Source organism: Aspergillus novofumigatus (assembly GCF_002847465.1).
Source record: "Aspergillus novofumigatus IBT 16806 chromosome Unknown P174scaffold_2, whole genome shotgun sequence".
Lineage (NCBI taxonomy): Eukaryota > Fungi > Ascomycota > Eurotiomycetes > Eurotiales > Aspergillaceae > Aspergillus > Aspergillus novofumigatus.
In genome coordinates this window covers 3787919-3812375 of record NW_020194275.1, presented here as the reverse complement: position 1 = coordinate 3812375, position 24457 = coordinate 3787919, and the positions used below count along the sequence as shown (strand labels likewise).

At 51.5% G+C, this 24457-nt stretch overlaps 8 protein-coding genes across 8 annotated transcripts; 3 read left to right on the top strand and 5 right to left on the bottom strand.

The window, feature by feature from the left end:
- Positions 1-543: 543 nt before the first annotated feature.
- P174DRAFT_385611 (MFS transporter) lies at positions 544-2273 on the top strand (the record flags this gene model as incomplete). The annotated part of the gene is made up of 6 exons (XM_024823267.1): positions 544-716; positions 767-1029; positions 1092-1129; positions 1180-1345; positions 1396-1485; positions 1540-2273. 6 exons carry the CDS (start codon positions 544-546, stop codon positions 2271-2273), a joined length of 1464 nt encoding a protein of 487 aa, XP_024686225.1.
- Positions 2274-2446: 173 nt separating this feature from the next.
- Positions 2447-5006, bottom strand: P174DRAFT_439392 (uncharacterized protein). The gene is made up of 2 exons (XM_024826786.1): positions 4774-5006; positions 2447-4705 (listed from the first exon to the last, which is right to left on the bottom strand). Exon 2 carries the CDS (start codon positions 4646-4648, stop codon positions 2699-2701), a length of 1950 nt encoding a protein of 649 aa, XP_024686224.1. The 5' UTR covers positions 4649-4705; positions 4774-5006; the 3' UTR covers positions 2447-2698.
- A 116-nt stretch (positions 5007-5122) lies between these two features.
- Positions 5123-7968, bottom strand: P174DRAFT_478435 (PalH/RIM21 family protein; the record flags this gene model as incomplete). Its single annotated transcript, XM_024830683.1, has 4 exons — positions 5123-5960; positions 5987-7636; positions 7670-7731; positions 7860-7968. The coding sequence occupies 4 exons, from the start codon at positions 7966-7968 to the stop codon at positions 5505-5507; spliced, it is 2277 nt and encodes a 758-aa protein (XP_024686223.1). The 3' UTR covers positions 5123-5504.
- A 1748-nt stretch (positions 7969-9716) lies between these two features.
- Positions 9717-10774, bottom strand: P174DRAFT_429052 (DUF614 domain protein; the record flags this gene model as incomplete). The annotated part of the gene is made up of 2 exons (XM_024825547.1): positions 9717-9952; positions 10006-10774. The coding sequence occupies 2 exons, from the start codon at positions 10772-10774 to the stop codon at positions 9717-9719; spliced, it is 1005 nt and encodes a 334-aa protein (XP_024686222.1).
- Positions 10775-11916: 1142 nt separating this feature from the next.
- P174DRAFT_114193 (uncharacterized protein) lies at positions 11917-12682 on the bottom strand. The gene has a single exon (XM_024821041.1). The coding sequence runs from the start codon at positions 12444-12446 to the stop codon at positions 11988-11990; it is 459 nt and encodes a 152-aa protein (XP_024686221.1). The 5' UTR covers positions 12447-12682; the 3' UTR covers positions 11917-11987.
- Positions 12683-14625: 1943 nt separating this feature from the next.
- Positions 14626-18798, top strand: P174DRAFT_418568 (inositol polyphosphate kinase KCS1; the record flags this gene model as incomplete). The annotated part of the gene is made up of 2 exons (XM_024824699.1): positions 14626-16739; positions 16836-18798. The coding sequence occupies 2 exons, from the start codon at positions 14626-14628 to the stop codon at positions 18796-18798; spliced, it is 4077 nt and encodes a 1358-aa protein (XP_024686220.1).
- Positions 18799-19674: 876 nt separating this feature from the next.
- On the top strand, positions 19675-22248 carry P174DRAFT_385599 (MFS transporter). Its single transcript, XM_024823266.1, has 3 exons — positions 19675-20297; positions 20383-21307; positions 21360-22248. The coding sequence occupies exons 1-3, from the start codon at positions 20026-20028 to the stop codon at positions 22023-22025; spliced, it is 1863 nt and encodes a 620-aa protein (XP_024686219.1). The 5' UTR covers positions 19675-20025; the 3' UTR covers positions 22026-22248.
- P174DRAFT_114158 (uncharacterized protein) lies at positions 22186-24405 on the bottom strand. Its single transcript, XM_024821040.1, has 2 exons — positions 22526-24405; positions 22186-22457 (listed from the first exon to the last, which is right to left on the bottom strand). Exons 1-2 carry the CDS (start codon positions 24353-24355, stop codon positions 22347-22349), a joined length of 1941 nt encoding a protein of 646 aa, XP_024686218.1. The 5' UTR covers positions 24356-24405; the 3' UTR covers positions 22186-22346.
- Positions 24406-24457: the final 52 nt, after the last annotated feature.

Sequence of the window (24457 nt, the reverse complement as noted above, 5' to 3'; positions counted from 1 at the left end):
TATATATGTTTAAATATATGTTAGCATATATTGTGATGTGCAGGGTGCACGTGCGAGAACTGTCCTCTATCAACTGGAGGACGTCCGGTTCCCTCTGAACAGATCCCTATTCCTCTGAGTTCGTTCACTTGAAGAACCAAGATCTGAACGACTCTGGATGGTAGGAAGGGGTTGAGATAGGAGACCAACGTCCGCTTGCATTTGGATTGAGATTCGCGCGACAAAATCTGCTTCCTCCTCATCCAACAACCATTGCGTGCAAGCCCCAGCTGCAAACCCTCCCCTCCATCATGCTGTGTTATCAGAGTCATTCCAGACGAGCTCACCGCTTATGCTGGGGATGGTTTCAAGCCAGCAGACAATACGCCTCACATATTTGTCCTGTATCGAAAGAGGGTCAATGCAAGGGAGAAGAGTGAAGTAACACATATCGCCTTAGACAGTCAGCCACAGTTCGCATGGACATCTATATAAAGGTTGACGGCGGTTCAATAGTCAAGATGGCTTCTTCATCTGGCACATTGTGCAACCTGATCAGAAAAAATGGTGGAAAAAGTGCTGCAATACGACGACCTGTCGACCACGGATTACTCGACACCCGTCGTCGACTCACTCTCCGAGGACGAGCGCGAGATCGAGCCCAAGTTACGTCGCAAGCTGGATATACGGATCATGCCTGTTATTTTTTTGATATATCTTCTCAACTTCATTGACCGGTATACCGCATCCGCCGATCTATGGAGGATTCAAAAGCTGATGTACCTAGGTCAAACTATACCGCTGCCCGTCTTCAAGGTTTAGAGCGCGATCTCCGTCTCTCCGGCTCAGAATACCAGGTCGGGCTCTCGGTATTCTTCGTGGGATATGTCCTTGGGCCAATTCCAGCCAACCTTCTTCTGAATTATCTCGGCCGTCCGTCAGCTTATATCGGTCTCTTCGGTGTCGCCTGGGGGCTGGTGACGCTCTTGACCTCGCAGGTGGAAGGCTATGGATCCCTTGCTGCTTGCAGATTTATCCTGGGTGTAGTTGGTAAGCCTAGGCTTTGTTTTCTGGGCGATTAGGGGCCTGGACTGATTCCATACATGACATAGAGGCGCCCTTGTTCCCGGGTATCATGTTCTATCTCTCGGTAGGTGAAGCTCCTCAAGAAGATGACGGGTCTGTCTCTGATCTACGCAGAAATGGTACACGCAGCGAGAACTGGGTGTGCGGATGACCATATTCTTTTCGGCCGCGCATGTTGCCAATGCTTTTGGGAGCCTAATTGCCGCCGGCATACTAAACGGCCTGGATGGTAATCGGGGGCTATCTGCCTGGCGATGGCTGTATATCATCGAGGGAGCTAGTAAGCGCACTTGCTCTATTGCCTGAAGCACACTCACTAACCCTGACGAGTCTCCGTCTTCCTCGGCTTCATCGCTTGGTACCTGCTGCCAGACTTCCCAGAGAACTGGCGTGCACTATCCCCTGAAATGAAACACGTTGGTACGTCTCACTTCATCTCTTTCTACAGACACCAACCACTGACCAACCTACCAGCCGTCCGACGAATGGCCCTCCAAGCGGCCGAATCCGACCTAGACGAAGGCAATGCCTCCTCGCAGCTCACCGGCCTCAAACTCGCCTTCGCAGACCCCAAACTCTACCTCTTCGCAGGCATCTACATCTGCATGGTCGGCTCCTTCGGCTTCGCGAACTTCTTCCCAACCCTCACCTCCTCCCTCGGCTACAACCACACCATCTCGCTCCTCCTCGCCGCCCCGCCCTTCATCTTCATGACCCTCTACAGCTACCTCCACAGCGTCCTCAGCGACCGCCTCCAATCCCGCTTCTGGTTCTTCATCTACCCCATCCCCATCGCCATCGCAGGCCTCCTCCTCTTCATGACCACAGATTCGATAGCAGCAAAATACTTCGCCACCTTCCTCATGATGTTCTGCGTCTGCATGTTTGGCACAACACTCAGCTGGGTCGCGAGCTCCATGCCCCGACCCCCTGCGAAACGCGCCGTCGCGTATGCTTTCATAAACGGCGTGGGCAATACAACCGGCATCTGGACGCCGTTTACCTATCGGGATCAGGACTGGCCGCATTATCGGCTTGCGTTGGGGATTTGTATAGGATTGCAGGCTGGGGCGGCGGTGCTGGGGACTTGGTTAAGGTTTGTCCTCGTGAGGGAGAATAAAAGGCTAGAGAGGGAGGAGAGGGAGGCGGTGCAGGGTTTGCAGGGTGGGATTGCGAGTGGGATTACGGGGTTTCGGTATATTCTGTGATGCGGTGGTTGGGTTCTGTGGCGTAGATGGGTTGGGATTATTGGCGCAGTAGGCTATATCAAGTGAATTCGGCTATGACAGTAACAAAAACATAAAATGGATGGTTTGTGACTTTAGCCTACTGGTACTTCGTTCCATTGTATGTCGAACTTTAGTACTACGATAGGGCTGGATAGGGCACAAGTATCAGCTGGATCTGCTCAAAATCAACGCTTATCCACTGCTGACAAAGTATATGCATCTAGGTACAAATTCTATGATCGAGATATAGACAAGTTCCGCTAGAAGAGAAGAGTGGAGAGGATCAATCACCTCAAATAATCCTTCCTGTACGTCTCCAGGTATCGGATAGAATAAAAATAAAGGCTCGTTGGGAAAAGACAACCCACAGCATGACCGATACGCCCGTCCGGGTATGACGCAAATCAAATGTCCTGGGTATCCAGAGCCCATATCTCCCAGTGTTGCAACACCTCCCACCCCACGCGTCGGACCCGTCTTCTCCAGATCCGGCCATCCTTGCTGATCTGTGTCGGGACGCAAAACTCATCCACCCTGGCTTCCAAATCCGTAGGCGGACATGCAGGCGGCGAGCTATCTTGCCGCGGACGTTTTCCGAGGAGAGACGATTGTTGACAGGTCTGAGAAGGCTCGGCTGAGAGGGGTGTACTGTTAGGTGTCGGCGTGAGAGAATGCTGTGGCTGCGAGAAGGGTCGATCACTGGCCGTGAGGCTCCGGTCCTGTTGGCCGTTGACTACTGAGCTGGTCGAGGAGGAGGTAACTGTGGGCGTCGTGGGTTGCGGCTCCGGGTTGGGAGCTGCATTGTCTGCAGGGACCGTGTAGTAATCGCCTAATTGCCAGGCTTTGCGGCCCATGCCGATGACCTTCAGCTGGCAGAATAGATTCTGATCCGCTAGTGACTCGCTGAGTTTTTCCACAAGGATCTGATCGTCCAACTCGACTATATCAGCGATAGTCCGTGCCGATGAAAAAGGATGTGGTGTAGACGAAGACTTGGACGAGTGCCCTGGAATAGTCTTCGCGTGTCGTGATGGTTCGCTTGTTGCCGAAGATGATCCTGAGCCAGTTGGAACCAGCAGGCGAACAGCGACTAGATTGCGAAGAAACGGGAGCACAAGCCCCAAAGTATCTATGCTGGAAAGATCTGCTGCCAAAGCCAGCTGCTCCAGTTGCGGGCTGGCATGAACAAGACGGGCTATTGTGGACGCTGAGAGTGGCCAGCGAGAAGGGAGCAGAAGATGGCGTAGGGTTGCGCAGTGGTTCATGATGATGTTATTCAGGTAGATATCACGGATGCTAGCTTGCACGCCCGTAGTCGAACCCGGCGAAGCGACAGGGGTTTCCTCAGTGGAGGCGCTCAGAGTTGAACTATTGGTGGTATGATCCAAGGACGGCGGCGTGAGCGCCGAAGACGGGAGCAATCGCCGGGGCGAGTTGACATCGTCCGATGGATCGCGGGATGCATTGACGAAATACAACTTCTCCAGGCCAGTGAAATAAGACAAAAACTCAGCATGTCTCCTCGAGGTGGAGTCTTGCCTGAGCGACTTGAAATTCACCTGACCGGGAGGCCCTGTCGGCCAGCTGCTGTCAAAAAATGTATTCAGCGATTTGGCGCTCTCCGATCCGCATTCGCTAAGAAACGTCATATCTTCGAGCGCACTCGGGTCAAGCGCAACTTTGAACTCCTCGCTGTGACGGGCATATAGATTCTGAAGCGCCAGCTTCTTAACCTTCAACGGCTGCCTCGCAGCAATGCATTTGCGGAAGTAATCATGCAACATAACGCTGGGCTCCTGCTCGATGCGCATCCGCGGCGACCAGTGCATCTTGAGCTCCCTCAGTTTCTTACACTTCCACAACAACGTCGAGATATCATCGGGATAGCACAGCGGGTCGATATGTGAAATCTTCAACGAGCGCAGGTGAGGCATCGCGGGGATAACGATCGTCGGCCTCGGATGCCGACTCGAGGGAAATCGTATACTGAGCGAGGTGAGCTTCGGCCGCTGCGCCAGCCCCAGGTACACCGTCTCGAGCATCTTCGTGCTGAGCTCCCAGCTGAAGCTCTCCAGCTCCGTCATCCGATCGACGGCCGCCCGCACCGCGATGTTCAGCATCATCGACGAGTCCGGCACCCGCCCGACTCGCGCGTGTTCCTCCAGCTCATCCTCCCGCCAGTCTCCGCGCAGCGTCAGCGACCGCACCAGCGAGGCGTAGGGTCTCGTAATGACAGCATTGAGGCCCATCGAGAAGGGGCTGGCGCTGCCGATTCCTTCCGGCTCATCCCCGCGGTATCGGATTTTGTCGTAGGAGGTCAAGGTGATGTGTTTGTAGAGCTGTGGGAGGGCCATGTAATTGAGGACTCGACATGTTCGGCACAGACGAGCAATGTCGCCGGTATTGTCGAGCTGTATGTGTCAGACTGCGTCAGTTTTCATCACTTCCTATTCAAATCAACACGTTCTGGGACACAAACCTGGGCTATAATGAGAGCGAGCAGATTCAGCGGTAGAACTAACAGTGACGCACCATGCGGCCGCTCCGCCGTGATGCTGGCATCAAACATATTCCGATTGACGGCCGCCATGATGCGACGCCCGACGATGGAGTCGCAGCATTGACTGACGCAAGGTACGGTCCAGGACAAGAGAGCGATGCATCGAGGTCTGGCCGAAGATCGCTGCAGGTGGATGATGACAATTCAGTCGAGGCGGTGCGGGAAGCAACCTTTTTTTGATCTGCGCGGATCTAAGAGTTTCCGAGAGGCGTCTTGTGAAGCTGAATTAGGCTACACTGTTACGTTGCTATTTAATTGCCACGGTGGTCTACAAAGTGCCCAGAACGTTAGTAGATCGAAACATTTAAAAGATTATGGACTTTGTTATTGTTATATGACAGAAAGATTCCAAGGGTATCTTTTACACGGCTAGACCTTCAGTAACCCCGCCAGTCGCTCTACCTTTCCCAAATATTCAAGTAATGTGCAATTCATAGGCGACGAGACGCTATGCACATCATTCCAGCTCGTAAGTAAGAAGTGACAACATATCTTCGAAAGAGAAATGAAAACCGATTTCCACATGGTGAATGATCCCCGACTCCTCGCTAAATCAACAATCGAAAGGGTAATAGAATGTAGACAGCACCCGGCCAATAAGAAAGACAACAAGTAAAGATCGCGCATGATGCCAACAGCTACCGCTCGGATCATGTGTGGTCTCGACTGGGATCAACCCCGGGACTCTGACGAGTCGGAGACCGCTGCTGATCCTGCGGTGACGGCGCCGACGATGGAGGCTGCTCAGGTGGAGCGCTATTTTGACTCTCGTGCAGAGTATCAGGAGCATCATGTCCCGCAGGTCCACCGACTGCCTCATCAACAGGCTGACCGTCGACATTGTGGGTCGTGCTCGCTGCTGCAGCTTGTTGCAGTGCATGATGGTCGTCAGGCACGATAAGCGCCGCTGTTTCCGGATCGTAGCGCAGTTCATAGTTGCCATTGCCGAGAATAGAGTCCCCCTCAGGCATACTCCACGGAGCGGCAGTTCGAGTCTGCGGCTGGATCACCCTCACGGGCAAATTGGAGCGGTCGGAACGAACGACACGATTGGGCGTCGGTTCCAGTATGTTTGCATCGTTTAGCCATTGCGGGGACCATGTATTCTGGCCCGGCGTCTGGCAGGAATGACGGTCACTGGTAGGGAAGCATCTGCGTCTCGCCTATCAGAGCCGGGCCGGATCCTGAAATTGAATGGGAACAAGTTTCCCTGTTTACTGCATGCAGTGCGCTGCCTGTCACTTTCGTCGCCATACAAATCTTCCTGCGCAGTCGAAGGAATCTCGTCTGCCTGTGCTGAGGCAACTTCCCTGGGCAGAGAGGCACGTCTCTTCTTGAAGGGATTGAGGATCGTTCGCCAACGACCGTCCATATTGACGATCTGAGGTGACTCTTCGCGGGTCTGCTGCGCTGAAAGACGCGGCCGAGCGACGTCACCTTCTCCTTCCTCGGTTCTCATGGCCATTTCCTTCAGCTGGTCTGTCTCATATTCATCTTCCTCCTCCATATGAGGCATTACGACAGGAGGCGTGGGGCTAGACACCGGGTGGTAATGGACATTATACACGGTGCTGGCTGCACTTGTGGTATCCGCGCGACTAACTGGAGTAGCAGCCGCCGGGGGTGGTGTCGGGCGGCCAGCTCCATGACGTCGCACATCGGAACCAACTGTTTTGCGTTGTTTGTCCGGCTTGCGGTTCCCACGGGGTAGACCGACCCTTGTGCGCAGAGGCCGATGTGCCAACCCCATGACACCTCCCCATCCCGAGGACGTACCGGTTCCCCCGCCCCGGTCGCCTCCACCATAAGTCTGGCGAGGCCAGTCGACCTCTTCCGATGGTGTGACTTCCAGCATTTCGTCTCCGTCGAATAGCTCCCTCCCGAGAATGCCATCCTTCCTTTCGTCCCTTTCCAGTGCTTCAATTCGTTCCACCCACTCCCAAACCACAACACTCGCAGCAGCTGACCCAACCCATCGTATGTAGGTACCCCAACCGGCAATCTCTTCTTTGGCGATGTCCAGAACGAAGAAAATGACGGGTATGAGAACAGCACACAAAGATAAAAGTGCGACCAAGCAGATATTCCTCATCTTGGGGTGAAAGAAGGCATATCGGTGTTTGGATAGTGAATAGAAGATTACCCAGGCGGCGTATAGAAGATTGAGCGCAAGCTCAAACAGATAGCTGAGGGCGGGAATCGCATCGTCGTAGAGTCGGGGCCGCGTCGTATTGGTCTTCACGAGAAACTTATCCAGAATGCTAAATATCGTGTCCAAGACAATCAACGCAAATCCGGCCCATTTGATCATGATCTTCTCCTTATGTCGCGGGAATAACCGTATCAGCGTCTGCACCTGCGCCAGCCATAGAAACGTGCTTGATATAACTCTGACCACGCGGATCTCCGTGCCATCGATAACCTCCTCGGTGAGCGCCTCGGCATCGGAATAACCGTAGTTATACTGCCGCTCAGCGACCCGGAACGAGTCCGCAGACGCGATAGTCAACGATACCGCCACCAATATCGCAGCTACTTTCTGTAGCCACGGTCTTCCACCAACGCCAACCACCGAGGAATTGCCGCTATAGGATCCGCTGATCATGCCATGGCGCCCCAAGAAATTGGCGCCACCCCCGGGACCTCCAACATAGAATGTTCGTGGTGTGATGAGTAGTATTATGACGAGGAGATAGCTCACGACGGTTGCGCAGCCGATAGCGTATAACTGCGGTGTAACGGAAGAGTAGAAGGGATCACGGGTATCAAGGAGGGGAGATGGCTGTCGGGCATCGGTTGGTTGACTCGTACATACGGGCTCGAAAACGGCATTTTCTGTGAGGGTTATTGCAAAGGATCGGTTGAGATAGACGTAGCCTAGAAGCATGCGCAACGGACGCGACAGTCAGCTAGAGTTGAGGGACATTTAAGGAGCCTACAGTGACGCAGCGACACCATAAACCAAGTAACTGCACCACACGATTGATTAATGATAAACCACGTACCATCGCTAGGAAGCAGAAAGGGAGTGCAGCCTGGCGAATAAGACTTGGTGGTGGTTGTCGTTGGATTAGCCCATATTTGGCGGGGAGTTAGACGAGCATCATCCCCCATGGTCAGGCAGACTCTTGAAGACGTCTTACGTCGTCGTCGGTTGCGAGGAATTCATAAAAGCCGGGATATCATGCGATAAGACTGCTCTCGATGACCATTAATGGAATCAGATGGAAATCGCCTCAAGCCCCCATAATGGCACTGTTCTGATGAATGTGGTCATTCGCGAGTGGTAGGGTCTCTATACGACGTTAGCAAAGACAAATCTTGAGGCGCAAGAAGTATCGAACCAACACGTGCTATGAGAATCGGTATTCAGGGATAATGAAGCAGGGGCAGGCAAGACAAAATGTCAAACAAGAATGGTGGAAAAGGCTTGTTCGAGAATTGGGTTGCGGAGGAGGTGCGCATAGGTCGTATTCGTCAGGCTTCCTTAAGGAGAAACGAGGCCAAGACTTGGTGCGATCTGATGAACCATCCGCCACCGCGGTCCAGATCTCTTATAGCCATTGAACAACTGCACAGTAAGCCAACATTTAGTCTACAGCCGATGAGCAGATTTCCTCCGAAATGCGAATGATCCCTTTGTGGTGTGATAGATACTTAGCTGGTAATAGCTACGGAGCAATTTGGCCTTCAGATTCTGCACATCTAAGAGTTTCTGGACTGCTGCATCTTAGGTACAATTCGACTCTAAACATCCCATCACTACTCCGTACCTTTAAGAGCATTTGCATCGCAAACTCAGTAACTCCTATATTTATTCTATTACTTGTCGCCTGTCGATGAATCTAGAACTCCTCGTCCTGAGCTTCGTTGAGGGAAAGTGTTTCACAGCAGCCATGTGCATGCATGTGAGTATATTACCCGTGGTGGGTAGAGCACTCATTCAGCTCCCTGATGTCAAAGATGCTGACGGGAATGGGGGTGCATCCTCTTTCTTGAATCTATCCGGCTGTCTACTATATCTTTAACCATGCAGAGTCATCAAAGTTAGAGAACAATGAGAACAAGACGGTTCATACCTGACTGAGTGGTTCCAAGCTACCCCGATGTAATTCCTAATATGGGCTGTCACTCTGTGTCTATTGCCTAGAACAAGCGATATAGAATATTCTCACAGCTGAGTTCTTTCTGTCCTACAGGTGATTGGACGTCTGTAGGGAGTAATTACGGCAAAAGATATGTGTAACCTCGAACCTTAAATTCCGAATCACCTGAATCACCACCATTCAGCTACACGCCGTCTCCTTGGATCAGCTAACCGAAGTGTTTTTGACTCTGAAGCTTCCAGGACAACTTTCTTTGTGAGTTTTTGTCATGAGTTGGCAAGCATGATGGGTTTTAGAACGTTGGGCCACTCGCTAAAGTGTATAAGCGTAGCTTGATATTCGGAATAGAAGGTTTTCTTGCAATCCTACAGGATCGACGATAGAACACTTATCTTCTAAGGGGGCCAAGCATAAGTGTGATTTGAAATGTGGATCTCCTCATATTCCTTGACGTCGATGCGTATATACATTGCCTGATTATTCGGCACGATTTTAGATGCCGCTAAAACACGATCCAACGCCGGAGCCAGGGATACCCCTCGCTCAATGCCCGAAGGTGAAGAACACTAAGATGGAGAGGGATTGAAATAGATAAAACATCAGTAGAACGCCCCGGGAAAAGAAGGTGGCAAGGCAATGAACGTGTTTCGTCGCCCTGCCAGAGGAAAGTTTCTCTCATCCAACCGCACACAAGACCTCAAAAGGAATCTGCTTGACGGGTTGATACACTGTCGATCTCTGGCGACTGGGCCAACATCATCTCGGTGGCTGGCCATAGGACATCTGCAATGGCGCTGCATATGGCGATACCAGTGCCTGCCCCGTGGCCCAAGCAACTCTCTCTCGCTCTTCTTCCCGAGTTCTGAATTCCTTTTCGTCTTGTATGAGCGTGCAGCATGTGCAGCATGTAGCTCGTACACAATCAGACCCAACGTTGCCACTGATTCCGTACGCTTTGCGTGTCCGTGTGTGCTGCACCGTAGCCAGCAGCCCTGTTCCAAATTCAGTATCGAACTTTTTGCTGTCAGCATGATAAGAAACTCACATTGACATCCGCATAGCAAGGCCATTGCCGTACACGAGCCGTTGCATGTCTCGTGGCCTAGCATGTTGGTTGGGTTCTCCTTTTTGCCTTTCATCGAAAGGCGATGCTGCGTCCTCCCGTAGAGTATACAAGGACACAGGAGTCCAAGACAACATGTCCCAATGCTGGAACATTCACATAAACCATGACTCCATGTTCCACCCTTGACGACCTGGTTGGCGTGTGTAATTTGCCCCGGTTGATGATAGGACATTGGCGTAGTTGGATGTGGCGCGCTGGTCATGGAGGGTGGAGGAAAGCGTGGCAGGCGGGGAGAATGCAATGGGTTCTCGTCAGGTGCAACGGATATCTGTCGAGACTCTGAGAACTGACCTGACGCATCCGGGTCCCTCTTGACTGGAAGTGGATCGGGGCCAGCGCTGTACGAGTATGCTGGTGCAACGGTGTCGAACTGCGCTTGTTGTGGCGCATCCTCTGCATAGGGAGCATAGTGCGCAGGGTGTTGCTCAATGGGCGGACTACCGGGGTAGACAGACGCAGCAGACTCATGCTGAAGTTGAGCTTTCTCATTGAACTTTGGTTGAACGTCTTCTGTCGCGGTGACCTGCTGCTGTACCGGACAAGCATTGGCTTTTGTCTCTGACTCTGGCAGCGGTACTTGTCGCTCTATCCTTTGTCGGGAAGGATTCATTTCCAACGGTGTTTCAATGAAAGAGTATCTTTGAGTTCCAGCACCAAAGGAGGTGTCCAATCGTAATTGCCGGTCCATTGTAGTCGTATACTTGCTTCGAGCGACGAACGCCTTTAATCTCCCGTACAGACTGGAAATGCTTATTTCAGCATAAGCAACGGCTTGGCGACAACCGAAGCGCTCTCGATAGGATAAGGTTGCTGTGCGTGCGCTTCGTTCAGCCTGCTGCCGTCAGTTTCATCGCATGCATCAAAATCGTGCAGGCTCTCCTCGCTCCTTGACAGAGGAGGTCAGAAAGAACTGAATATGAGCGCGGGTTCCGAAACCAGACGCAAATGCAATAGTATGATCCAACGACATCAAATCGGGGTGATAGAGGCATTAAGTGTGTGCTCCATGGAGTAACAGGCGCAACTGAGTGGAGAACCAAAAGCGCTCAGATGTACTTCGATCATGCTGCGGGGATGGATGCTTGGTCTCCAAGGGGTTAGAACTCAATGTATCTCGTGCTTTGGGATTATGAGAGCTTGTTGCACCAACTGCTTAGCCTGCAGCAGGCGCCATCACTTCTCACCAGTCACAGCGGTCGTTGGCCAGGCGCCCGTTCGGGACATCCCGTTGGACAGCTTCTCATCACATCACTGCCCTGTCGCTATCACATTGGATAGTGCCAAAAATGCTGTTCTACCAATGATGATGGAAGATTAGGAGCAATCTGGACGTGAGTTCACTACGCCGCAATATTGACAGTTTTGTTGAGGGGAACTGTCTCGTATTTGAGATCTCGGTTCTGTCGGACTTTTATGCAGTGTGAATGTGTGATTCTGCTGCCTGGTTGCAGACAGAATGAGGGCGAAACAGCCAATGAGAGAAAACAGACCAGGATGAGTTCTCGATGTTCTTATTCTTGATAGGAAAAGAGCCAGGGCGTTGTCAATGCTTGAAACACGGGACAAATGTGACAATATATATAAGCAAGGCAACTAGCTCACTCCCTCAACCTCATGTTGCAACAGGCACGCAACTTGACGTTACCATTACTTTTCAGCTGATTGAATACCATCGCTGGATTGGGCTTTGTATTCCTCAATTTCCCTCTTTTTCCTGTTCGATCCCACAATGTACCAATCAATTATCACCAAAACTATAACTTAAGTGCGGTGTTTATCATGGAATTCTATCTATTCGAAGACAGTGGTATTTTCAATCTAGAATATCTATCTTAGGTCAATATTAAAGGGTATGTACTATATTTCCTGGCGGCTGTTATATTAGTACTATACCCTCACGGTCAAGATATCTTGGACACCATGACGGGGTCGCAAGAGCATTCTTCATGAAAAGCTAGAGGGGTAATCCAAAGATCCTTGGGAGCTGATATCAGGGAAATTCCCTTGCATACAAACCGCACCAAAACGGGAGGGGCACCAGCGAGCTTATCGGTCCAAGTAAACTGGTCGCTTAGGTCCTCTCCCAGGCCAGGTATGGGCAACAGACGGAGAGAGAACCATGCCAGCTCTTGGCAGAAGAGACGCCATAGGTCGAATATATTGCGCTGGCCTGAGCGTCTACACTCCGGTTTCTGAGCCAGGTAATGCAATTTTAGCCAGGAAGCACTACGGCCATCAGTAGCATCGCAGTGATTGATCGAACGTAGTATGCTGGCATCAAAGTCTTGGTTACCTTCTGAACAAAGTCTCAAGAGCCTAAATGCATAATTGCAGGCAGAAGAGCTCCAGATAAGGGCCATCGAGTATGATCGGCTGTAGGCTGCTCGGGGCCATATGTGAGTAACGTGACAGGTCACAGGCGATCACTCACGAGGATAAATGAATCATTCTGCATGGTTGTGTTGCTGGGAAATTTTGATGGTATGGGAAGACTTCTACCAGTCTTGAGGAATGGGGGGTTTTTGGGCATGAGGAGCAGCCCAATAATGTACTTCACTAGATGGAGGAGCAAATATTCCCAGGGAATGACCTGAGCGACATCAAATATAATACCTCGATGCTAGGATTTGAATTTTAGACCAAGGATACCCTGTGTCAGAATTGCCAGCATCAGGGGCTTAGGAAAAGAGAATAGAAATGCAGATGTCTGGAAAGGGACAAACTAACGATATGACGCAAGGGAAGAAACAAGATACTTCGATAAAACTTTGTTTTCGTGACTGGTGAGGCTGTGATAATTTATATCCGAAGGTAACGCGAGACATCATCCTCTCATCGACTGTTCCATCGCGACATACCAGTCGGATCGGGAGGATATGAGGAGTGGAGTTTCCGGGGAGGAGGGAGAAAATCCTCGTGGCCAGCAGGTTGATCACGTTGGCTATCTACTGGTTGGCGTTTCAGAGGCTGAACGTCTCCAGCATTCGCAGCTCGGTGAAAACTAGGCAGAGAGCCATAGATTATTGATGCATAAAATGCTTTATACATCTTGGGTTTTAGAAGCGAAACATTCTTCTCGATTCGAGAGGATGAAATGGGCCAGACATTCAGGAAGGTTGTCTCATTTCTGGATTTCAAATCTATAGATAAGAGAGTCTATCAAACGCCAGTTTAGTGGTCAATTATCACCGCCAACTGACAGTGAAGAATGCCGATCTCACCCTCGTAAGGCACGTATCTAGCTGGTAGGTTGTGTGGTGTACGTAAGATAAACAGTGGTCTCACGGGTCATCAATCAAGAGCTATCGGTACCTAGATAGGGGATACGGGAGATAATTGCCTAGCGACATACCTGAATTGAGGGCTGATGCCTACTCAGAGGATTGGCTTTGGAAATCGAGAATGGGATTGCACACTGCTTTCACCTCATAATATTCCTGTCTCTTTTCAGATTCTTTATGCACCCAGTAAACCAGCGTGGAGATCCAGGGATCTAGAAAGACACTGGAGATGCTTATTACCCGAAGAGGAATAGAATGGACAAGCCACAGCTCTTTTTTCCTGGGGAAATCCCCAATCCCAGTCATGATTCTGAACTACGGCTAGAAAGACTCCGTTCTTATTGGCATGTTGGACCTGCGTTAAGAGCATCTAACCGGTCCTTAACTCTATCCTACAAAGCGTGGTTCTTAGCGTCCTGTCTCTCTTAGTTCTTACTGAACCAAGTACTCCGTAGTCAGATATTAGCGACCCATCACTGATTCACTGTGCTCGCCTCTGAAGGTGAGACTTGTATAGAACTCTCTACAGTGTCTGAATTAGATACTAAAGAAAAGGAATACTACAGAAGAGATCAGAAGTAAAGAGAAGACTGGCCCATCATATTCACTTTTATTTGACCTTTTTTGTTATTTATTTATTTATTTGATATTTCTAATACTACGCTACGACGGGGGTAATGATCCGCGTCCTCTTCAACCTTTCGATCCATGCTTTCAAGTATCTAGAATTGAAAGTTCCTTTTGTTGTTTGTCCCGTCATTCTAAGGTACCTTTACTATAATGCTCCTCTGATTAAATCTTCCATCCGCCGCCTCGCCCTTACTGCTACCTACATACCAATAAAACCGACATTAATCACTTCATTCCAGAGTTTGTCCAGTCGAACAACTACCTAGACTCGACTCTAAATCAATAATACCGCATTGATAACGACCTTCTAATTCTTCAGGTTGTCCCATCCGAAGACTCCGTCGTATTTTGCTGGCCTGTAAGATTATTTCTCCCCGGAACGTGGCTTGGTGTTCCTTGATCTTCTCGATGATTTTCCCCTACCGCCTTAGCTTCTTAGTCCTAACTTAGTAAGAAAACTAAAACCCGGTGACGCCAGAGAATAATCTCCCTCCTCCAAGCCTTCGCTTTCCGCCTTTGAATTGAAACACCAACCATAATCTTCCCTTCAACAACGCCCTTTTTTCCCTGCTCGGCTTCTCATTTGATTCCGTGCAGCTACCACACCCCCCCAACCAATGTCCTCCCCATGTCAAGGCCACCATCTGCGTCTGAGAACACCTTGCCTGACACCCTGGTGACACCTGCTGCGTCTGCCCAACATGATTGCTCTGCACGGCCTGAGCTCTCTTCCGGCAAGCAGCGTCGCCACAACGCTCGCGACCAGCAGCTCATGCATCAGGATGTTCAGCAAGCTCCTTCTCCATCCCGCGCTGAATCCCCCACTGCTCATCAATGGTCTAAACCTGCATCTGGCTTTACCCTAAAAAGGGCATTGACTCTTCCCCTGGAGAGGCTCTCCCGCCCTGATCGGTCTCACAGTCCCCAGCTTTCCGAAAGGGATTCCATCTTCGCAACCCACTATCTTCCCTCAGATAACGAAACCAGTAACACACCGCAACTGGGCCCCGTACAAGATGTTGATACTGCCTTGAGGACCGACTTGTCTCCGGGACTCGATAATGCGCCCGCTTCGCCAATTTCCTCTTTGAAAATTCCCTTCCGTCGCCCTTCCGTCGATCGCTCCCCCATGGAAATCGAAATTCGCGGAACTCACCCGTTGCGCTCCTCTACCTACGTTTCGCCATCCCTCCCTGTCCATCCCTCGTCACTACGACCCATTCCTTCAGATGTAGCTTGGGACGCACCTCACAAGGAACCGGACAGGAAACTGAACGCTCCTGTCCGGGAAAGTTCGCACCTTCCCGGAAAAGCTTTCTCGGATGGTATTGGCACTAAACACACCCATTTAGAGGATCCCGTTCCCAATCTCAGTCTGATATCTGCCTCTTTGAGAGACTCGTCCTCGCCATCCCATCACCCTGAATATCCGGAACCAATCCGGGACCGGAATTGCGAGACTAGAGTTGAGCGGAGTGCGAGTCGGACCCGACGTGGCAGGGTTGAGAATTCCATTGAGGCCAATCTGACGAATGCGGAGCCTACCTCTCACGTACGTAGTCGAAAGTCTAGTCATTACCTCGGCTTGTTCAAGGAGAATACGACCTCGCCTGATCGCAAAAGAAGGGAGGATAGAGACGGGAAACACGGGGAGTTTCTGACGCAGGACGAAACGTCGGACGTCACTGTTCTTTCAGAGCCTGAACAGATTCGGGATCGCTTCCAGACACAAGCGGGAGATTTGCTGTCGGAGGACGTTGGTCCTCGAACTTCCAAGAGCTCACCTCAGCTATTACTTTCCGCCGCTCCGTCGATAGGGCCGACCGCATGGCAAGAGAATCGTCCGCATACACTAAGTGATGATGTCTCCAAACGCCAGCCCAAGTGTCTGCCGCGCAGTTTGCTAGAGGAAATTCGATCTTTCCACTTGACTCCGGGAGGTGGCCGCGGTTCCTCATTCTCCAAGAGTATTCCAACCCAGTATGCCGAAGGGGGCAGAGACTATTTTGCGGAGATTCCACCTAGTGATGGGCTCTCGCCACCAGATACAATTCGAGAACAACGTCGGGACTCGGGGCAATTCGACGATGAAGAGGAGGAACAGATCTCGTCTGCTGTATACTTTCCGCATGAGCGTGTCACTGTCTCCGAAGAAGTCGACCAAGTTGAGCCTTTCCTTGAGAATGAGCCAGACGTGGAGCGGTTCGATGAGTCGGCGCCGAAGAGTAGTCTTGCTCTGGTGCCGAAAGTACATACCGTGCCTATTGGGCAGGAAAGCAGTCATGTGGATATATCGCTTCGGTCTAAAAATGAGAGTAGGATTCTCCATGGCGAGCTACAAGACATGCACTCCCCTACACTAGAAGAATATGATCGCAAACCTCTTGGTGCCATTTCAGAACGCGGCGGCGAATACTCTACATGTGAGTCCGAGTTCGCCTCTGCGGATGACAGCAGTGTGTCTGCTCGAGAGGAGGAATCGAGCTTGACCGACGATGCTGACGTGACGCCGACCGCTACTCCAACTCAGCGTGCTCGCTTCCCGCGTCCACGACGGAAGCACAGTTCGACAGCACCTGTAGGGGCGGTTGAATTAAAGCCTTATCGCCATCAAGTGGGTGGTCATACCACGGTTTTCCGTTTCTCGAGACGTGCCGTTTGTAAACAGCTTAACAATCGGGAGAACGAATTCTACGAGCGAATTGAGCGCAGACACCCTGAAATGCTCATGTTTCTTCCCAGGTAAGGCAGGCTCAGCTATAAAGTCTTTAATTGTTTTGGCATTCCCCCTAGCCTGACTTGCTGTACACGCTGACAATGATTCTCTCTTCTATTTAGATATATCGGTGTCCTGAATGTGACCTTTTCAAAGAATTCGAAGCGCCCCAAAGCTTCGTCAGAAAACAATGCTGGACCCACAGATACTGAACACAGCAAGGAGCTCACACAAGATGAAAATGACTCAAGGAAAAGAAGCATTAGCAGGCCTAGCCAGTCGGGAGACGCGGAGCCAGAACGAATCTTCAGTCAAAAGCAAGTGACCGGTGTCTTCCCAAAGGTGATACTCGAGAACAACCGCCATATTATTCCGGCTGATCTGTTCATGCGCTGTCAAAGACCTAGGACAGCTGATTGTGCCGCGTCAGGCAGTCGGCGGTCTTTGAACGGGAATCACGCGTCAGGTGGGAAGCAATCGGTCGGTGGATCTACCGCAGGCAGCATCTCTGCTCCAACCTTGGACAAGCCCATCGCTAGATGGGGTGCCACAACGGTGAACAGGAAGTTGCAGGAGCAGGTTCTTCGAGAGGTCTTCAGCCCTCCCGCCATCCATCATCACCGGCGCCATGCCCGTGGTCACTTGAATCTGCCAAGGACGTCTTCGGACATTGGCCGTCGACGTGCCAATCTGTCTGAGGACCAGAGCGCAAGTCTGCATCGATTCGCATCGGAGCGCGTTGAAGCAACATCCAGTTCTTCGGCCATTGACATTTCGAAGCCCTCCAAGGAAAGCCCGGCTCTGTCATCTTCCGCCTCAACGGCGCTTGACGCAGGCCATGACCGCCTCGAGAAGGTCCGAGCCGAAGAACCACAACCTCGCGCCAGCTCGCTCAGTCGAACCCGGCGGGTCAGAAGACGCCATTCAGGCAGCGGTCTTCAAAGACGGGGAAGCATCAGCTCCAATAAAGGTGTCGGTCAACTCATGTTTTTCGAGGATGATGGCTATGGCGGCGATAAAGAAGATGGTATATTTTCGATGGAACGCGACGCCTCCTTGCTTTCATCTAGCGATCCTCATGTTAACGGCTCCACTTCTGCGCCGTTCCACAAGGATGATATATCTAAAGATGTACCATCTGCACCCTTGGCCGCCCGCGATAGCCCGTCCAAGTCCTTCCGCCTTCAGGCGAAGGATGAGTCTCAAATGATTGTCCCTTCTAATCCCAAGGAGGCTCAAACTAGACAAGACGAAAGGGTACAATTTTTCCTATTGCTGGAGGATCTCACAGCTGGTATGAACAAGCCCTGCGTGTTGGACTTGAAGATGGGGACCCGCCAATACGGCATAGAAGCCAGCGAGAAGAAGCGAAAGTCTCAAAGGCGCAAATGCCAGTCTACCACGTCTCAGCAGCTGGGTGTCCGACTTTGCGGCATGCAGACTTGGAATGTGAGGAAGCAGGAATACACGTTTGAGGACAAGTACTTCGGACGGGATCTCAAGTCTGGGCGTGAATTCCAGGATGCCCTCACACGCTTTCTCTACGACGGCGTTTCTTACAGGAGTGTGGCGAAGAAGATCCCCATCATTCTGGATAAGCTGGCAAAGCTGGAGAATATGATTCGAAAGCTCAAACGTTATCGCTTGTATGCTAGCAGCTTACTGATTCTTTACGATGGCGAGCAAAATCCTACCGAAAAATCTCAAGTCGATGAAACTCACAACGCCGACAAGCGGGCACCTCTTCACCACCGTGCCTCCGAAGACGGGCACAACAATACCGAAGTACATCTAAAGATAGTCGACTTTGCAAATTGCGTCACGGGCGAAGACGAACTTCCTTCAGATGCTCCCTGCCCGCCCCAGCACCCGGATGATATTGACCGTGGGTATCTCCGTGGACTTCGCTCACTTCGAATGTACTTTCAACGCATTCTCAAGGAAGTGACTCAAGATGAATTTGTTGAGCGGGGTGAAGGTGAATCTATCGCTCTCCGATCTCGTGATTCCGGTCGCGAGGAATCAACGGACCGGTTCTGGGACGAGAGCGTGTTGGAGGAGGATCCCGGTGAAGTCAGCTTCTGAGTTCCAACGACCATACCACTAGTCTCTGCCTCAAACATGTCAATTTTGAGCGGGGCAATCTTTAATTTTCTGTTCATCTTTCTCGTTTTCTCATTCCTAATGACTTCTCCGTGCTTGGAGTTAGCGGCTCTGCATTTGATCGGATTTTCAACTCAATGCACCGGAGTATCATGGATATGGCGTCCTTTCTATTTTTGCATGACAGGGTGCTGGGATAACGATGTTCCTGTTTCTGCTATCTTTCTCTTCTTTCCTCCTCGCATACTGGACGCTGTCTAATGACATTATCCGCATGCTATGACACCGTCATGATCTGAATGGGGATACAGGGAGGTCTTAGAAGATCATTGAAGTGACGGATGCTACGATACTTATGATTGATAATGATACCATGCTCGCCTCTTGGGTCTTGTCTATCCGTGCCTGGAGCATCATAGAGGAGGATCATCTGCTCGGGAGCATCTTCTATTCTGATGGCGTGTATGAGATCATAATTTTCCCTTTTCGGCTTCATTTCTTTCCAGTTGTTGTTCTCTTCTCGGACATGTCTTAGTGATTATTATACCCCTCGGGAACCTGTCCAATTCCCTGGGTTACTGTTTTTCTTCTTTTTTTAACAGATTGCAAGCATGGTGCGCATTCGGATTGTTCATGTACATCGATGAATACCAATTTAGATAGCTCAAATCGTGTAAATCCGTAATTTTAACCAAGTACCTTTTGTCTGATGAATCTTGCTTGTACATGACTCAGCATAATCAGCTGATGGCCAGGTATGGTCATGTGCTGCTTGATTTAGGGGACTGTCACGTGCACCGTTGATAATCGGTGTATCTCCTCTGATGACGTGCCCTTGAGACCCTGTCAACAAGTCAACACACGGCTCCTCCATACATGGCATTGGTCAACAGTGTTCAAATAGGGCGCTCGATAATTACCGGCGCTCTCCTTGCATTTAGCTATTGATCCAGTATCACAATAATAACTGCTACTTGACCTCACCGGCCGCAGGAAGAGCCGATTTCCACTATCAGTTCGTCAATTGCTTATCCCAGCTGGCCTGGGGAACTGTCCATCTCGCTGAAACGCCGCTATACAATCTGCTGACGGCAGAGGTATACCTTATCGCGTATATATATTACAGTATAACAACTTCTCAGCCGATTGTGCTGTGTTATTTTGCTACCTCCTGGCACTCCATAGAGCTGCAGTTGATACACAAGCACAATGGCAGGGCCTGATCAACAGTACGAGCCAGCAATCGATAAGCGGGACTTTGATGATCATCGACCCCTACTCCATGACATTGACGCCGGCGTCGATGGGACTGGGGAAGGACGGCCGCGTTCCGATTCGAGACTGTCCGCCATTCGAAATCTCGACGGTGGTAGTGACGGGCTCTTGAACAATGTGGTTGACGAGATCGTCGAGAGAGACCGTCGTAAGATGGCAATGGAAGTGATGCGTGTATGCAGCTTTGTGGTGGGGGTGATCAGTTGGTTGGCCGTCCCCTTTCTCGCAATCCGTAGATGCTATCGTTTGACCGTCGTTGTAAACGTACTGACAGTAAGCGTGGTCATTTAGTCTTGGGGCCGGTAGCATCACTGCTTTTTCGCTGTATGGTCCACTTTTCCTCTCTCGACTCCATTACAGTCAGCTCCAGGTGAACGCCGTTTCGATCGCGGCGGAGATCTCGATGTACCTTCCCGTGCCATTGTTCGGTTACCTCTGCGATCGGTACACGCCCTCTCCGCTGGCGTTGTTATCAGGACTTGTCTTTGGAGGAGGCTACCTGCTGGCTGCCTTTGCGTATAGGAGTGGCCCGCTTCCTGAGGCGGGTGGAGAAGGATGGCCCCCCTGGGTGATGGTTGTGGCATTCGTTGCTATCGGGACGGCTACAAGCTGTATGTACCTGGCTGCGGTGACGACATGCGCGAAGAACTTTGGTCGCGGCAAGCACAAGGGTATCATGCTTGCCGTTCCTATTGCGGGGTTTGGTCTGAGTGGCATGTGGCAGAGCCAGGTAGCCACATACCTGCTATGTGAGCGCCGCGAGGATGGAAGTCGCGGTGACGTCGATGTCTTTCGGTACTTTGTGTTCCTTGCCTTGTTTCTTTTTTGCCTGGGAGTCATTGGCACTTTCGGGTTGAGAATTGTTGACGAGGAGGAGGAGGAGAAGTACATTGATGAGGCTGTTGAGGAGCTCGAGCGCAGCGGTCTCCTGGAGGAAAGCGAGTTCTTCCGGCCTCGAAGCGAAGTGCAGGCGGCTTATGGAACATTTTCCGAGGCTGCTGACTGTGATGGGCCGGACCCGGAGCCATCATTGACCCTCTCTGAAGAAGAACGTGAAGCGGCAAGACTGGAGAAGGAAAGGGAGGAGGAGGAACGGAGGAAGAAGAACTGGCTGTTGAACTTCGAAACGCGACTATTCCTGCAAGATCAGACCATGTGGTGGCTTGCACTTGGCTTCTTCCTGGTCACCGGTCCAGGAGAAGCGTACATCAACAACGTAAGTTTACCTCGTACTATTCCAGTAGACGTTAGACTAATTGATCTCCTAGTTGGGCACAATTATTCAGACACTCACGCCGGAGTTATACCCTCCCAACGCTCCCCCTCCAGCTGGCCTGCCCTCTACACATGTGACCACGATAGCACTCACATCGACCATAGCCCGACTGCTGACCGGATCTCTCTCCGACTTCTTCGCGCCCCCGGCCACTCATCTGTTCTCGGCAGACGTAGAAGCCGGCCGTCGCTCCTCATCATCCGGTTCAACCGCAAAAAAGCCCACACTCTCGCGACTCGCCTTCCTTCTGCCCTCAGCCGTCCTCCTCTCCCTCGGTTATCTCCTCCTCTCATCCCCCTTACCCCTCCAGCATCCCGGTCTCTCACACGTAACAACCGCGCTGGTAGGCCTAGGCTACGGCAGCGCCTTCTCTCTCGTCCCCATCATCATCTCTGTCGTGTGGGGGGTTGAGAACTTCGGCACGAACTGGGGCATCGTGGCCATGGTCCCTGCTGCCGGTGCCGCGATGTGGGGAGTCATCTATTCGCGGGGATACCAGGACGCGACGGACGGCGGGAACGGCTCAGCCGATGGACAGTGCCATGGGTGGCGGTGCTATGGGTTCTGGGCTGTCGGATGCACCCTCAGTGTGTGGGTGGCTGTAGTTGCGTGGATACTTTCCTGGAAGGGTTGGCGAAGAAGAGGTGTTGTTGTTTGATACATTCTTCCATATTTGGCGTTTGAGATATTCCGGATTTGTCTCGGTATAGAGATATAGCATCTTCATGGGTTCCCTTTTTGGCTAAATTTTTTATTATTCGCAGCAAGATAAGTGAGAGACGCATGTAACATATGGCTGGCATCTATTGAGACCTGATCATGATGTATTTGCACATTCCAGCAACCGAGGAATCCTACTCCATACCAAGAATAACAATGCCAATATTCTCACAAGAAGGAAAAACGCCGACCAGAAAGAATAGGAGGGTATTAATGTACAAACCCGGGAACAAGACCAAGTCCAATAAACAGATACAAATCAGACATCCGTAGACGAGGGATCAAGACCCATAAACACCTTGTACAGCCGTCTACTTGCAGCCGGGCCAATGCGCGAGTCCGTCAGGGCACCGTTCTTATTTGCAGATTTCTTCAAATCAAGTTAGCGAAGTTTTGAAATGGGATAGAGATAGAGATAGATAGGGGTTGAACGCATACCTTGACGTCTTCCAGCATGGTCGGCCCGTGCCGGCGCATCCCTCTCACCAAGTCCACGACGGAGGGGTACCTCGCCGCGATACCATACGCCATGGACGCAGTGACGCGATTCACCTCCTGGAGCATTTTGACAAAGGTATCGGCCTTGTCCTCGCCGGGTTTGACCTGTCCCGTATCCATGCAAAATGCCGAGTCGTTGGTGTCCATGCGCTCGCGCTTGTACGGTATGGTCGAGATATGCTCGGTGAAGTTCTTGATCCATTCTGCTGACTCCGCCGCGGCGCTGGTGTGGTGGATGAGGCAGGCGTGTGTGACCTGCAGCTCAAGGAGGGCGTCTTCGATTGTATCGTCGTCGACGGGCGGGGTGGACTCGGCGGTTTTGGAGGGGGGTTTTCTGCGGTGGGTGGAGGACGAAGGATCCTCTGGGTTCTGGTTCTGGTCGAGTTGTCGGCGGACCTGGGCTTGGAAGGCTCTGTTGCGGGAGTTTTGGTTCTTGCGCATCCACGCGGTGAGGCCTTCGATGAGGTAGATTGGTTTGTGGCCCGGGTAGGCTTTCTTGATGCGGGAAATGTGCAGGTCCAGCTCGGTTGTGCCTGTTACCGGGTCTACGGGCGCGATCGCCATGTCGACGAACTCTTGCGCTGTCACGAGGCAGAGGACGTGGTCTTCTTCGCGGATATGGTGGGGACATGGCTCCCAATGGCCTGCGGCTTCGTTGTACCGGGCTGCGACCTTCCGGCGCCATTTAACGATATTCGGGATAGAGCTCGTGAAGAACGTGTGCTCGACTCCCAACCGTTTCATGAGTTCAATGCTCTGATTGCCAACACTTGTTTCCCTAAACGAGGAAGCGAGATCGAGGATCATCTCAGGCGTAGACTCCTTCTTGTCCACCTTGAGCTTATTGACCTCCGCCAAGTCCGCAGCGAGCTGTTTTTCCCGAGCCTTTTCCTCCTTGAGTTTCTTCTGTCTTTCCTTCTCGAGCTGCTTTTCATGTTCCCGCTGCGCCTTTGCGGCTTCTCGCTCTTTGGCCCGCGCTTCTTTCTCCGCGGCGCTCAGCTTGCTAGTCCTCCGTGCTGGCTTGCGAGATTCAGCCACTACCTCGGACAGGTCATCGTCCAGGTCAAGGATATCGCGTTCCTGGGCCTTTTTGGAGGGACCTGCGGTTCTTGATTTGGTCCTGCTCCCGGTGCTACTGGTAGCTTCTGAGCGCTCCTTCAGACCTGCAAGTAGAGTGGCCGTCCGGCTCGAAAAGAGCGTATTTTCATGCCCAGATGGTTTTATTGTTCTTGCCTGTCTCACTAACTCGTCAATATCCGGCATTGCAAGCTGGTCACTGAAGTCTTCGATGTGGTCCTTCCCGCTGGCGACATCTGCAGCACCGTCATCCTCATCCTCATCGTCATCGTCAATCGTGATCGTGTTAGTTTCACCGGGATTTGTTTTATGAATCGTAAGAGGCCTCGCTCCTGGCACAGGAGCAGGCGAAGTGAAAACAATAGGATCCGACTCCTCGTTCCACGCCGGGATCTTCAGCGTTGAGGGTCCATCAGACGGCAAAGCGACGTCATCATCGGAGAACAGAAACAAATTTCTCGTCGACAACTGGGCGTCTGCATCCCTAGGGGATTCAACCTCTTCGCTTATGCGACGTCTCTTGGCCGGTTTATCGATATCATCGTAGGCGAAAAGCGATTCGATATCGTCCGATAACAGAGGCGGACGACCAGAGAGGGGCGGATCGGATGGAAGCGTCGCCACGAATGGCTGACGGGGTTGAGATGCTGGGGGCGGCGGCGTCGAGGAGAGGAGGTTGATAACCTCTGGCATTTTCCTCGTTGGAGAACACCGAGGTTGTGGATTATTTTGATGGCTTATCCGACTTTCGCTGCGACGTTTCTCCAGTTTCTCACGCGTTTTCGCGATTATCCC